The 14,251-nt window shown below is 50.1% G+C and overlaps 1 protein-coding gene across 3 annotated transcripts in view; it reads right to left on the bottom strand.

Moving 5' to 3' along the window:
• Positions 1-2,989: 2,989 nt before the first annotated feature.
• The window catches only part of MARCHF3 (membrane associated ring-CH-type finger 3), a 140,706-nt gene continuing 129,444 nt past the window's right edge, over positions 2,990-14,251 (bottom strand). For all 3 annotated transcript variants that reach the window (XM_045998792.1, XM_045998791.1, XM_045998793.1), the window contains 2 exons: positions 10,340-10,549; positions 2,990-3,936 (listed from right to left, as the gene is read on the bottom strand). In XM_045998792.1, coding sequence (XP_045854748.1) covers positions 3,778-3,936; positions 10,340-10,549 — 369 coding nt within the window. In that variant the 3' untranslated portion in view covers positions 2,990-3,777. The remainder of the gene's footprint in view (positions 3,937-10,339; positions 10,550-14,251) is intronic.

Raw genomic sequence — 14,251 nt, 5'->3', positions numbered from 1 at the left:
GCCATTGCCTTGGAGCGCCCATTTCTCCTCACTCCAAACCTCGGAAACCCCAGGGCTCATGCAATAGCCTGCCAGTCCGTAGACCCTCCCTGTGCTTGGCCAGCAGGGGATGGTGTCTAGCTAGGTGCGTCCGGGTCCCCACTTCCGATCCTAAAATAATCCCGAGCCCCGTTCCCTACCCACAGGCCCACCTCCTCACCCCCGAATGGCTTCAGAATCACAACCTACATATCGCCTCCAGCTCTAGGGCTTAGAGCTGTGTGGTTCATCTTCTGGTAACTTCAGGGAACATTCTGGATCAGAGAGGAAAGGAAGCATGTGCTGATTTCCTTTCCGAGGTGTCTTCTCCCTGGTGAGAGCAGACTGAGGGCGAAGTTTCTGTGCAGGTCATGTAGCTCCGTCAGCTGGGCAGCGTGTCAGGGAAGGCGGAGACAGACCTGGGCTGCCGAGAAGGTGCCAGGAGGGGAGCAAAGAGGCCACAGAGAGGCCCGGGGAGGATGTGGAGCCTCCAGCTGGCCACCAGCCAAAGTGCAGGGAGGCAAGGCTGCTGTTTTACTTCCCTTTCCCCCTTGGGCTCCTTGGTGTTACTTCCACTAAAGATGACGTAACTGCGAGGACAGCCCAGCCCAGAGGGACAGGCCACGGTGCTCAGGCACAGGGAAGGGGACCAGGCCATGAAAGGCAAGTCACTTCCAAGTCATGCCATTTATTTTGCCTTTATTGGATTTTCCAGCTCATCTGAGCTTCTGCTCCGTTCTCTGGGCTGTAGAATATGTGCGAACGTTTCGGGAACCCCCAGATAAGAACATAGAAACACGTGTGTGTGTGGGCATGCACACACACACACACACACACACACACACACACTCTCACAGGGTAGGCCAAGAGCTCTCCGGACTTGTTTCACTTGTCCCTTTCCCCCTCTGGCTTCACCGTGACACGTATTTGTCTCTACCAAATAGCCTCAGGACAGATGGCAAGGAAAGGATCCGGCCAGGAGCGTGGAAGAGCAGGCTATTGAAGGAGTTGATGGAAGGGAAGCAGCGAACCCCCAGCATCCTTTACCAGCCCCTCCTTGTTCCTTTCCCTGCTTCATTCATTCTTCCAAAAAAGAAGAAACAGAGTTAGAGTTCAAGCCTGGCTGAGCCACTGGTGACCCACGCGGCACCTCTCAGCGGTTAGCAAGACGTACCCTTCTTTTACGGCAGGCGCAGCCTGGCTTGGTGACAGACCCAGAGCTGGGACTGTCGCCCCCACCCATCCCCTGCTTCTTGGCTGGTGCCTTGGGCTGCACGCTCTGTCGTTCCTTGCTCTCCCTAGCCTTGAACAACGTCAGGGCTAAGGTGCCAAGAAGCGATGAAGAACTTCATCAGCCTCTCAGATGGGTCCTGGTGCTGTTAGAACCCAGAGTCTTGCAGGAGGAGGAGCTGAGTTGGTGGCCTGAAAAGGAGGCACCCACGCTGCTCTTGGCTGCCTGGACTGTCCTGCACTCTGCAGCCCAGGCAACTGACTTCTTGCGTGTGGGCTCTGCTTTATTTCCCGGGGGGGGGGGGGTGCAAATATGGGGGAAAGAGCTACGGCACAGACCTAGTACCGATGTGCGCACCTTTGCCGTGCAAGGGCCCCACAGAGCTGCTGGGGCCCTGTCTGCCTTTGATAATTTGAGTCACTATGTCTCATCGCATGAACCCAAACAGCAGGATTTCCCTGCAGCCAGCTCAACAGGAAATGATCCCAGGGATCTCCCTGCCTTCATTCATGGAAGAGGCTGGGAGGATAGAGGTTACGGTCCTCTCCTGAATGCTCGTGCCATTCCCTGGGAGGGGGCATCCGTGAACCTGACAGCTCAGGGACCGAGGCTGGATGGATGTTATTTATCCCCTCACGACAGGGCTGTCGTTCACCAGCGACCAAGTTGGACTCCTGGCTCTGGAAATGTAATGCGTGACAGCTGTGTGCAGTCAGTGGTGTCCAGCATTTTAAAAAGGTCAATTAAGAAACGGTGGCTGGTGGTGCGGTTAATGACAGCCTGGAGGGGCGAACGGGGCCGAGGAAACAGAAGGGCTCCGGCGCCTATTACCAGAGCGAGTGTCGAAGGGAAGCGTGGTGGGCGGGAATCTATTGTCATCAGCCATAAAGCACATCTGAGTTTTACAGCAGAGCGCGGTCCAGCTGTTCCCCTCCCCATGCGGTGCAGGGGGCAGTCTGTGAAGCGGGGGCTCGGCAGGCAGAGGTGACACCTGCGTCAGAGGAAATCGTTATCCTCCTTGCTGCCTGCTCCTCCGCATTTTCCACTCTCCCACTTGGGAAGCAAACGGCAGACGCTGGAGTGATACTCAGAATGTGGGTCATGTTCTAGAAATCCATATTTTAAGCATTCCCCAACGCTGGGCTCCGCCTTTTCCTCCCGGGCGTGTAGGTGGGCGGCAGGGGACAGGCAGGGGAGCCGGCAAGGGCTTCCTCAGATGACCCATGTGCCCCCAGGTTTCAGGGGGATGCAAACGCAGAGTGCAGGGTAGACCCTTTCCACTGTGATGGATAAAAGAGGGACATGAAGCTCTTAGGAAAAAGGTCTCTTTCAGCCTGTGACAGAATTGGCTCGTGGTTCGGGGAAGGCACTATGTGGGACTCATTTTTTTTTTTTTTTTTTTTAAACCAGACAAAGGGGCTGTAAGCTGCTGGGACTAGCTTTTTGCCACATCCACCTGTCAAGCTAGAAATTCAATAGAGCAATGGGAATGCTAATTGACATGCAAAACAGGTCCAGGGTTCCTAGAAAAGTCTAATGATCCTCTGGTTCCTTGCGAATGCAGAATTAAGACATGAACTACATGGGATGGGAGTAAGAACACCAACATTTTTACTTGCTCTCTCTCTCTTTTTTTTTTTCCTAAAAAAAAAATTCTTTGGCGGAAACTTCACCGGTTTTATAATTTCCAAAAAAAAAAAAAAAAGAAAAAGAAAAGAAAGAACATTGCAATCAATGGGGTTTGTCTTTCACACACTGGATATTTATTATTAGAAAATAGTTTTTATCAGCTGGCAATACCAAACAAGTTGAAAGGAGCGTGCTTCTCACCTTAATTTTTTTTCTCCTTAAAGAAATTTAAATAAACAGCTCACTGTCAGGAGAGTCGCCACACCTTTCTTTTTTTTCCCCCTTTAAAAACGGAATAAACGAAGTTTAGTACAAAATGTCCTTCAGCTATGCCTTGCTCTGCAGTTGTTATGTTGTCCCCTTGAGTAAGAGAGAAGGAGGAGATGAAAAAAGACCACTCTGGTTATCAAATTACCCCAAAGAATCTACAGTAGAAACCGGGAAACAGATACACTCACCCAAAACCAAAGCAGTCCAAACCAAGAAACCAGTTGTAACATTGGCTTTTCCACGGTGATTATCATCTGACTTTAATATCTATCTATCTATATATATATTTGAAATCGTAATAAAAAAGGAAGCATTAAATTGCATCTTTAGCAGGACAAGCTTCCTCATCTGTTACAGAGGTGTTCGGGCAATTCCATATAGTATCTGGTCAGTTAGCACGTTTGGCAGCTCAGCAAGTATCACGTGACTGCAACATCCATGATTCCAAGTGAAACGGTGTTTGCTTTCTTTGGGGCCGAGTCCATTGCTCGGGGTGAGGTGCTCCCACGGCTCCGGATGTCCCAAGACCCACAGCTTCAGGAAGGGTTTGGAGGTGGCTCAGTGCATGGCCCTAGTGCAGAAACTTCCAGAACTCCAAACAACGAGTCAACAAACCAGCCACACAGACGTCAGACAATGGTCTCCTTTGAGTTCCTCTTGACAGAGTGGAGGCCCAGCAGGGACTGCTGGTTAGAAGGGACGCTGACAGACTTTGGGATGAGGAGAATCACTCTCTGATTGGTCCGACGCCATTCGTTGTACAATCGACAATGGTACCTAAATGACACCTGAGGTCAGGAGAGGAAACACAAGGGAAGGTTTCAGGTCAGTGGAAGCTGATAATCAATCCAAGAAACAAACAGGTCACTGAAAACAGCTCCGAACAGCTCGTGGCAGTGAAGTGAGGCAGGCCTCTTGGGGCCGCACCGTGCTGGCCAGCAGCTCAGTGTTGGCACTCACTGGAGGACACCCCTGTGTGAACACGGGCAGGACTCCTGGGGGGCTTCCTTCCTTCCTCCTCAGAGTGGAAACAAGTAGGATACGAATAGGAAATGAGGTTCCTTCAGAGGCTGGATTTAGTTTGGGGATAGTAGTGTTTGGTCCCCAAAGCATCAGTTGTGAAGCGGACTGGCTACAGGCAGCAGGTTGGAGTGAGTACAGCGCTAGCCCTCACCCTGGGGGGTGGGACCTGAGCCATGTGTCTGTCTGGGCCTCCGCTTCCTCTCTGTTAAATGAGAGTGATGCTTGGGTGTCATGTTCCCTCCTACGGGTTGGACACTGCACAATTCAACATTCAGACTGCCTATGACAGGAAGAGTATCCTTTGACTTGTGTCATGCACAACTCTTTCAACTTTACCAGCGGCCCCCAATTGGTGACCCCCAACTGCCTGCAGCTCCATCGTTCTACAGCTTCCAGTGGGGGAAGCTTCGGTGTGGGCACCAAGTCCCTGGATAAACTCCTCCTGAGCCTCAGCCTGGGGTAGGGTCTACTTCCATGGGCGCCTGCAGTGCCTCGTGCCTACCTCAGCATGGCATCAAGTGCTTTGTCCGGCAATGTATTTGTGTCTCTCTCTCCCTGCTCCAGAAGCATCTCAACAGCAGGGGTTGGGCCATAATCATCACTGCATGCCCAGCGCCCATCACGTGCCTGGCGCTTAGGAAGTTACTGGGTAGAGTTTGCTGAGTGAATAGCTACCTTACACTTTCTGACTGCAATTCTGTTTCAGACTCTCTTCTATGATCTACAACATTATGAGCAGTAAACTGATGGCCAGTGGTCACGTAACTGTGCCAGAGAGTTCTTCCCATGGAAATATCCCAGAATGAGACACATCTGTGGTTCATTTTGAAGCAGGCTGGCATCCGGCCTGGATGGACTGCCCAGGAAATTCAGAGTCTGTATTTCTGAAGGTGCACAGACTGTCTTTAAAAACGGGGGAGGTCCCGGTTTGAGAGCATCCAGATGAATAGGAAGGTGCTGGGAAGGAGGGTATCTGTGAACTTAGGCTGAGAGATGGCCCAGGATGGGCTGTTTAATCATGGGGGTGGGTGCTGGGCTGACCCCAGGACAGGGTCCATGGTGGTCAGAGAGAGGGCCGATCCCATGGTTGGAGCCCAGTATTTCTGGAAGCAGAAGAGGGCACAGGCCCTGGATCAGAAAGGGCTTACTGGTTCTCTGGCAGGATCATGAAATTCAAGGCCACTAGCTTAAATTTCTGAGGCTAGAAAGCAGATGCCACAGGCCGAGTGCCAGAGAGATTTGGGTATGAAAATATAAGCTTTTAAACTCACACAGATGTGCTTTTCTCCAAAAGGCCCTGAACATGCCAAAGTGGATCAGGTTTGGGATTTGTTTTTCGTCCCTAAGTTTGGTTCTATTCTGTTCTGCTGCGGCTTGGTGCCGATGGCTGAGTGTGGGAGAGGCAGGTGGGGATGCCTTCTGCTCAGGGCCAAGAGCAGGGAGATGAGTTGAAGACAGACTCGTACTAATGAGGAGCCGTGGCAGCTCAAAAAGACCAGAATCTGGAGATATTCTACGAAAGCTGGGTTTCAAGTCAAGAGACCCTCATCTGTATGTTAAGGAGCTGTGCATGCCGGGCCTGGGTAAGCTGAGAAGTCGCTGTGGGAGTACGTAGGGGACGCCTGCTCCAGCGCTCTCGGGCCCAGCACCCCAGGCCTGGATCCCCACCCTCTACCTAGTGGCTCTGTGACTCTGGGAAGGTTGCTTGCCCCCCACAAGCTTCAGTGTGTCGGCAAAACGTGAGGAGTGGTGTCTGAGAGTGCACAGAAAGCACTTAGCACCGTGCCTCACACACGGTCGTGTTCTCGGCCTGTTCTTTTTGATGTGTTAAATATAGAAAAGAAGACGGTTTTGTGATGCTCCTTCTTAGACACAGAAAGAAGGGGGGGGCAAGAAAAAAAGTGCTAATTCCCCTTGCTCTCGACGTGGCTGTGGGTCAGCAGCAGGCTGTATCACTGGGGAGCTTGTTAGAACATCGGAATTTGGGGCTCCACCCAGACCCAAGGAATCAGAGTGTGCCTTTTAACAAGATCCCCAGGTGATTTGCAGATCTGTTCAAGCCTGAGAAGCACTGCTGCAGGCAACCTGGGGAGTCAACGACTTAGCAGGTCTCCTGGTTTCTTGGCCAGAAGGTGTGAAAATCAGCCCGCTTTTTCAGACAAACAGATGAGATCTTATTATACATTCATCTATCTTAATTGCCGTTAACCATCACAATCAGCAGGCAAATTCGGTCAATAGGAAGAAAGCATCAGATGAAGAGGACTCCTTATTGGGAAAAATCAAGGAACTTGGGCCTAATGCAGATAGGACCCCAGGTTTGCAAATGCCCTTGGTTGATGCTGAGCCTGGGCCAGGAACTCCAGGACACTCCCTTCCCACAGTGGAACAGAATAGGAAAAAAGGAAGTTTGACTTAGAGAACTAAAGAGGCAGCGAGGGAAGAAGAAACAAACCAAAAGGAAGCCAGGACAATTTTAACACTGAGGACTTAGTTTGGATATTTCTTAAATGTCCCCAGGGGCAGGGCGCAGAGGGAGGGAGAGAGAGAATCTGAAGCAGACTCCAAGCCCAGCACCGGACCTGACAGGAGGCTCAGTCTCATGACCTGAGATCCTGACCTGAGCCAAAATCAAGAGTTGATTTCTAACCGACTGAGCCACCTAGATGCTCCTTCAATGTCTGTGTTACAGAGAGAAGAGGAAGAAAGCGCACAGGGCCACTATTCTAAAAACACTTATTTTGGGGTGAATTTCTTGAGGTGTATTCAGTTCTTCATCCAAAGGACATTAACCCATGATGGGTAAGATCCTACAAAGAATGGTGGTCATGTGGGCAGGGCAAGAAAGGATTACATCAGCAACCACCTCTCCCTGTCAGGGAAGTGACCGGCTGTGGCCTAAGGTCCGCTGTAAAGTCACAGAAGGGTGTGGGAAATCTCGTCACCTATTTCTTATTCTGCCCTTTCTCTCCAGATTGAGGCCTACTGATGGGGCCCGGACCTCGTCTTCCCAGGAAAGGCCCAGCTCCTTGATCTCCAGCTGCACGGAGCAGGTGGGTTGTGAGAGCAAACGGGCTGAGGAACAGGACCAGATGGGGTCACCCTCGATACCCTTGGGCTACCGTGGGCTGTGTGGGCTGTGGGTCAGCCAGCTCGCACGCGATAACCCTTGTCAGGCAGTGTCCTCCCACAGGTCTCCCAACGTTATAAGGAGAATTCAGATGACTACCCCGTGGGGTTGGGAATCAGCCAGAGGAAACAGATCGCTCATTCATTCCATCCCAGGCCTGAACCAGTTTCTGTGCTGGGTGCTGGCTGTTGCCTCAGTGATGTGGTGAACGCAGGCGCTCCCTGCGGGTCCCTGCAGCACAGCACCCCAGTCCCCCCCTGTCGGCGTTTGGCTCATTGTAAGTGCCACGCTGGGTGACTTTCTAGCGCCGAGCATGGACTCAGATGATGTCTGTCCCTGGACCGCAGATGGTTTGTGATGTGGGCAGCGATAGTTCCATGGCACCCCACTCCGGGCTTGTGGTTTCCCAGAGGCAGGCTTCCCCACGGCAGGTTCCAGAACACCCTGTTCCTGAGGGGTGGCAGGGCCGGGCTCAGACTACAGAGGTGCGACAAGGCAACAGCGGGGCAGGCGCGACAAGGCGGCAGGGGTTGTGTCCCCCTCCTCCCAGCGCTGGCGAGGCCCTGGCCAGGAAGGCTCCTGCGAGCGGCAGCCCGGCTGGGACTGACACGGTGTTTGTTTATCTAAGACATTTTCACAGCATATTCTCCGGAAGCCTGACAGCTTGTTTACAATGGGTTTCTGCCGGAGGGCACTCTCCAAGTGCTGTCAGCTCCTGAGTTACGGCTCCTGCCAGGGCAGCTCAGTACAGCATTTATCTGGGAGGGACTTAGCCCAGATCCAGCCACCTCAGGCTCAGGGGTGCTGCAGCGCCGTTTCCAGGGAGAACGCCGTCCCCTCCCTCCAGCGGCTTTGCATCTTGTGGCTGGCTAAGGGTGCAGAGGAAGAAACCCTCATGCCCATTCCGGGGGCTCTGATAAACGTCTCCGAAGGTACCCCACCTAGTCCTGCCGGTAGCCCAGGGACCCAGGGCTGTCACTGTTCCTCCACTATCTGTAAAGGTGAAGGCTGACCAGAGAGGGTAAGTACCCTGTTTAGAGTGACACAGCTCTTAGCATGCTAAATCTTGGGTCTGACCACAGGGTCTTTGGATTCTCATGCATGTGCTTTTCACTACGGGGCACTGCCTCTCGGAAACGCTTCTGGAATGAAGTATGTTCTCAGTCTCCTGAAAGAGCCCACTCCAGGTACCCTTCCCGCCCAAGCCCCCTTTCTTCTGAGATGGGAGGTGAAACAGGTTCACATCCACTTCTCCAGGTGAAATCTTTCCCTTTCTTCCTTCCCCCCCTGCCTCTTCCTCTTTCATAATAGATGAGCCTATGCTTTACAAAGCAGGTTTTCCAAAAGGCCTTAAATTGGTTTGAAAGCCCAACAATTAGGTTTACATCCTCAACCACCCTTCATCCTCCACACACATCTAAGAAAAATCATAGACTAGCAAACGTGTAAACATGGTAAGAACTCAGAGTTATTTTCCAGAGAACCTTCCTCAGGTGCTCTCTCCTTTCTGATGGCAAGGAGCAGGGAGGAGCCTGGTGGGATGGGCATTCCTGCCATGCCCACTTTATAAACGAGGATGCCAAGGCTCAGAGATGTGAACTGACTTTTCCAAGCTGATGCAGTTGACTGGGCGTTAGTGCTGAAGGTGATTTGGTTTCTTATTCTAAGAGTTTTATTCTTATTTTCTTCCCATTCCCACCACCTTGTGACTTCTGAGTCTGCCTCATTGCTTGGCTCACAGTGAATCAGGACCCACTTGGGCAGCACAGACCTTTAGAGGAGACATTCGCGCTTTGGCTGGTGGTGGGGGAGCAGAATGCCTAACTTCACCAGGGGACTCAGAGAGAGTTGGAAGCATCAGAATGCTCCATCTTTACCAAGACTCGGGCCATATCCCTCTCACTGAGACAGACAGACTGTCTGTCTGAACGCTCCCTCCCTGCCCCACCCCAAAGGAAAGGTAGAGAGCTGTAGCGTCACAGGACCGACAAGACGGAAATGACCTGGGCCAGGGGGAGGTTATGTTTGCCCTGGCAGCTGGTGGGACAGGGTTCGGAAGACAGAGCAGAGGGGCACGTGTGAGTGAGCGCTAGAAGCTTCCACATGCTGACCCCGTGCTACGGGATAAGAGAATGGTACGCTCTGGACAGGAAACACATACTAAGTACCATGGAACGTGCTCAGATTAGAAATGAGCAGGCACAGCAGAGTCATGCCAGGAAGCAGGGCGCCCAGTTTCTGAAATGAGTCTAGCGGGTAGTGACTTTATTCCCCGCAGGTCCCAGAGGAAAACAGAGAGAGTGAGATCAGTGCTGTGCCAACCTCTGCCCAAGCACTTAACTCTCTTCAGGAGTTAAGTGGGTAAAAAAAAAAAAAAACAGACGTGTTTAAGAATTCTCCCTCATATATGGCAGACACACTTATTTGGGAAACGGGTTTCTTTGCTGGCGGCTTCTCAGTTAGATAAATTAGCATTTTTATGGGCTGCGGAGTCAATATCCCAACACACAGAATAACCATCAGGCAAAACGCAGCTCCATGTCCAGCAAAGAATTTAGGCTGTGTCCAGGAGTAAGAAGAAAATAACCAGCCCGAGGATTCATGACCTGCCCAGGCGGTGACAGCAGCAGTGGCCAAGAGCATCATTCATGATCTGCTACAATCCCAGCAAAAGCGAGGCACATAAACCAGAGAAAGAAAACGTCATGCCCCATCGCGGATGGCATCCCAGAACCCTGGAGGAGGGGAACTTCTAGGATGTGTGGCTTTGATTGATGGGCTCTCAGAAGCAGGAGCTTTTTCTTTCCTTGATCTGCTCTTCCCAGCAGCACACTGGGGTGGACACGCGCTCGCGCATGCACATCCACAAGCACAGCCCCCCCGGACCTCGAGCGTGGCGCACACGTCCCCGCCAGCACCTGCAGATCTGCCTTTCACCAGGCCGGGTGGCTGAGCCATGGCCGGGAGGGAAGGCTCTGCCTGCTAAAGGGTGGCCAGCTCTGGCTGCTCCAAGTCCCTGGGCCCTGAGCCATACTTACTAGTGTCCAAAAGAGGTAAATGGTGAAGAGTGCCACAGTGAGTGCAATCAGTCCGACGGCCTCCAGCCGACTACTAAAGTGCAGGTGGTCCACGGCGCCCCGCAAGCAGAGCCAGCCCGAGATGGTGGCCAGCGGCGTGATGAACAAGAAGCACACCATGTCTCCAAACAGAGTCCGCTTCTCATGCTGGGGGCCTGGGTTTCGAAGCCACTGCCGGGGAGACGGGGAGACAGAGAAAAACAAAGTCACAGTTAGAGGCCGGCATGGAGCGGAGACCCACTGCCCTCGAGGGTGTCTCTGTCTCCTGAAACGGCACACGGGTGCTTTGGACCTGTTCTGAGATCACAGGGAAGAGTTCAGGGCTCATTTCCACACCCCACCTCCCCAGGTAATAGTGATTCTTGATAATACTTTAACATGACAAAAGTGATGAGGATCAAAATCGGAATTTTAAAAAGTGTCTTTGCTGTAGGCAGCCTGCTGTTTTTGAAAACAGTTCAGAGGTTATTATATTGAACACTGACATTACGGGAAGATGGAGAGGATGGTATTTCCAGAAGGTAATAGTTGAGACGGGAGAAGTGCTGTCGTGGGGCCAGAGGCTTCCAGTGTCTTGGCCCTGGCAATGTCTGCAGGAAGGGGTTAACTTAGCAAGCTGGGTTTGCTCAAATTGTGCGTGTTCCCCAGAAAGACCCGTTTTCAAGACTGGCTCTTTAGAGATGAGCTCTGAGTCCTTGCAGTATTTTGCCTTTTACGAGTGTCTCAGTATGCCTGCGGCCTTGGGCCATATGGTAAGAGTATAATGAAATCGTTTATTCCAAAGATGTGATTTATGCTGAACACCTACATTCACTGTGGGGGGCTGGAGTCTAGGGAGCTAAGGGCAGACACACAGGCACTCTATGCCTCTGTGACCGTCCCCAGTGAACACCCCAGACACCAAGGCTTGGGGTGATAATGCCTGGTATGTGTTGTCACAAATTGTTGCCGGAAAAGTTAAGCAGGTTTGGGTAACATTACTGGGAGGGGACACCTGGGAGCTCGTGCCTGGTTCCTCCTGAACTTTACCCCCAGACCCTTTCCCTCTGCTGATCTGAATTGGTATCCTTTTGCTGTCTAACCACGAGGAAAAGAGCTTTTCTGATTCCTGTGAAGCCTTCCAAACAATCACGGACCCTAAGGGTGGTTTTGGGGCTCCCCCAAAGATGGACACTCATGTGACTCCATGAACTCAGTAATGCCCCTCCTTGCGTTAGGAGCCTGACCCTACTTAGGATGGTCCCTGACATCTTAGTTGTGCTGCCCAATTTTGAGGCTGAACCAGCCCAACAAAGGTGGTGAAAACTTTGTGCTTGTTGAAAGACCAGCAGTGAGAATTCCTACAGGATGGGAAGCACAGTTGCTGTGCTCCCACTTAGGGGAGCAGGTTTAGGCTGAACGTCTGCTGAAATGTTTTCCATAATCCATTCTGGGAAGAGTCATGCTTACATATTGCTGTTGGTACATGACGGTAATGAGGCCTGGGGGCTTTTCTTCAGGTTAGCACTGGAACATGTCTCCAAATACTCCCATCTCGCTACCCCATGTAGTACTAGCCAAGCCCAAAGGGTCCAGAGGAGGGGCTCAAGCACAGTCGATGGGGTGGGAGTGGGAAGAGACGCTGGCTGAGTCTGTCTTCCATCTTGTCCCATAAGCAAATGAGGGTTTCGCAGTGCTGTGGGCTGGCCCCCGAATGGGAGCATTATAGTCTGCTGAGTAGGCACCCCAAGTGGCCAGAGCTGTAATTCCCACACAAACATTGGTGGGAGGGAAAGGGGCATGACAGGGGACACAGGAGTGGGTGGTGCACAGTGGAGCGTGAAGGGAAGACCACGTTCAAGGGCAGGAGAAGAGACAGAAGAACTGCGGAAAGGGCAAGCCAGGTGAGGACAGAGCAGCAGAAGGGCCAGAAAAAGCCTCAAGAGTGAGCAGAAGAGACGTGGCGGGGAGAGGCACACAAGAGGTTTTCTGGGATGTGCTCTGCCTTGAGCGTCTGGCTGAGGCAAACGTTAAATGACCCGCAGTGCCCAGCACACTGCTTTCCAGAGTCACACACCTTTCAAGTGTGCAGAGACGCTGAAGGAAGGCAACCTCAGCTCTAAAGTGGACCCGAGTAAAATAGATCATGGTAAAATGATAAAAAAAAATAAATAAAAATTTCACAGAAATACCTAAATAATCAAATGCAAAGGACAATGACCCTGTCACGTGTTGTCATGTTACCCCACACATCTCAGCAGCTTCAAAGGAAACCAGTGAGCTCTTATTAACATTTTCTTGCCTAAATAGTAGGACTATCGCTATGATCTGGAGAGCAGAAATTGGGCGTGATTCTCCTAGTATTAAGGAGGTTCAGCAAGGTTAAATGATTGCTTCACGTGACTTAGGGGTCAAAGTGAGGAGGGGACTCGGATTTCTCCGCTCCTGCTCAGATGTCCTATGCACAGAATATTCGAACAATATTAAAATTGCAAGACATTCCGAAATCCAGATCCTTAAACAATATTGTCCGAATTGCAGCAAGCTGATTCTTTTTGCAGATTTTCACTGGAAACAGATCTGGAAGCCTGGCCTACTTTTCTCTGTGTCCTCACTTGCTGGAACAAAGTAGATTCTCAATAAATATACCGAGGTATGCAGACAAGCTGACCTTCCTGGCAAAGACTTTCCCCAATTCCTTCTGCTGGAGAATTCTGAATACATTTTATGAAAATTAATTTAGTACTTTACTTATCTATGTGGCCCTTGACATTACCCAATGAAATGACTCAGGTGTGGAAAGAGGTAATTACAAATCATTGCTTATCTCCATCTGGTGTAAGATAAATCACAAAGGCGAGATTAGTATTACTACTGGTTCCCAGTTTCTCATTTTCTAATTGTTCATTGATTTTCTATATTCCTAAAAAATTTCCTGGCCTTTTTATGTACATGATCATCTAATATCTGGATTCTGCACATTATTTACTATATATATAATATTTAAATATAATCAAGCACATATATTTAAATATTTAATATTTAAAACATTTAAATATATAAATAAAAATAGGTATATACATATTTTTGGCTTAGCTTATTCTTTATATTATTTACTGCTGGCTCATATTTAGGTAAGAATTTATTTGTATTTTTTGTTTGTTTGTTTGTTTGAAGTAAGCTCTGCCCAGTGTGGGGCTTGAACTCACAATCCTGAGACCAACAGTTGCGTGCTCTACCGGCAGAGCCAGCCAAGTGCCCCAGATATGAAGTTCTTTAAATAGGTGGTATTATGTTAAAGCTTCTGCAGAACCCCAAGTGTTTTTTATCTCTTACACAAATGCAGGTGCCATGAACAAGCCACTGGCATATCTGTTGATAAATAAAAAAGTTGCCCTCTGCCATGGTAAGAACTTCTGCCAAAGTATCCAAAGAGGCTGATATGGGATATTTACACAAGCCGAATTTATAACAGAGAAAAGTGGATTACACCTCACATTTCTAGCAAGAGGTGACTATCTAAATAAATTAGAGAATTTACTTAGGATATCATAGAGTAATTTGAAATGATAATGTACGTTTTGTATTTACTGACATCATATATTGCTGAGCAGGAAGACAGTTCTACTGGACAGAATGTATTGTATGATCCTGTGTAGGTTAATGATATAAACACACAGACGTTTATACCTACGTAGATGGAATGGATTTACACAGCCAAAGACCAGAAGGATTCCTAGCAAAAGAGCAGCTAATCTGGGTGGTGGAATCATGAGTGGTCTTTAATTTTTTTTGCTTTGTATTTTATTGCTTTCCTCAAATGAACATGGATTTCCCATGTAAATATATATGTATTTATTAGCTGTGTACAAAACATCAGAAGAGAGAGAGACG

Source organism: Meles meles, chromosome 3, assembly GCF_922984935.1.
Source record: "Meles meles chromosome 3, mMelMel3.1 paternal haplotype, whole genome shotgun sequence".
Classification (NCBI taxonomy): Eukaryota; Metazoa; Chordata; class Mammalia; order Carnivora; family Mustelidae; genus Meles; species Meles meles.
This window is presented reverse-complemented; position numbering and strand designations above follow the sequence as displayed.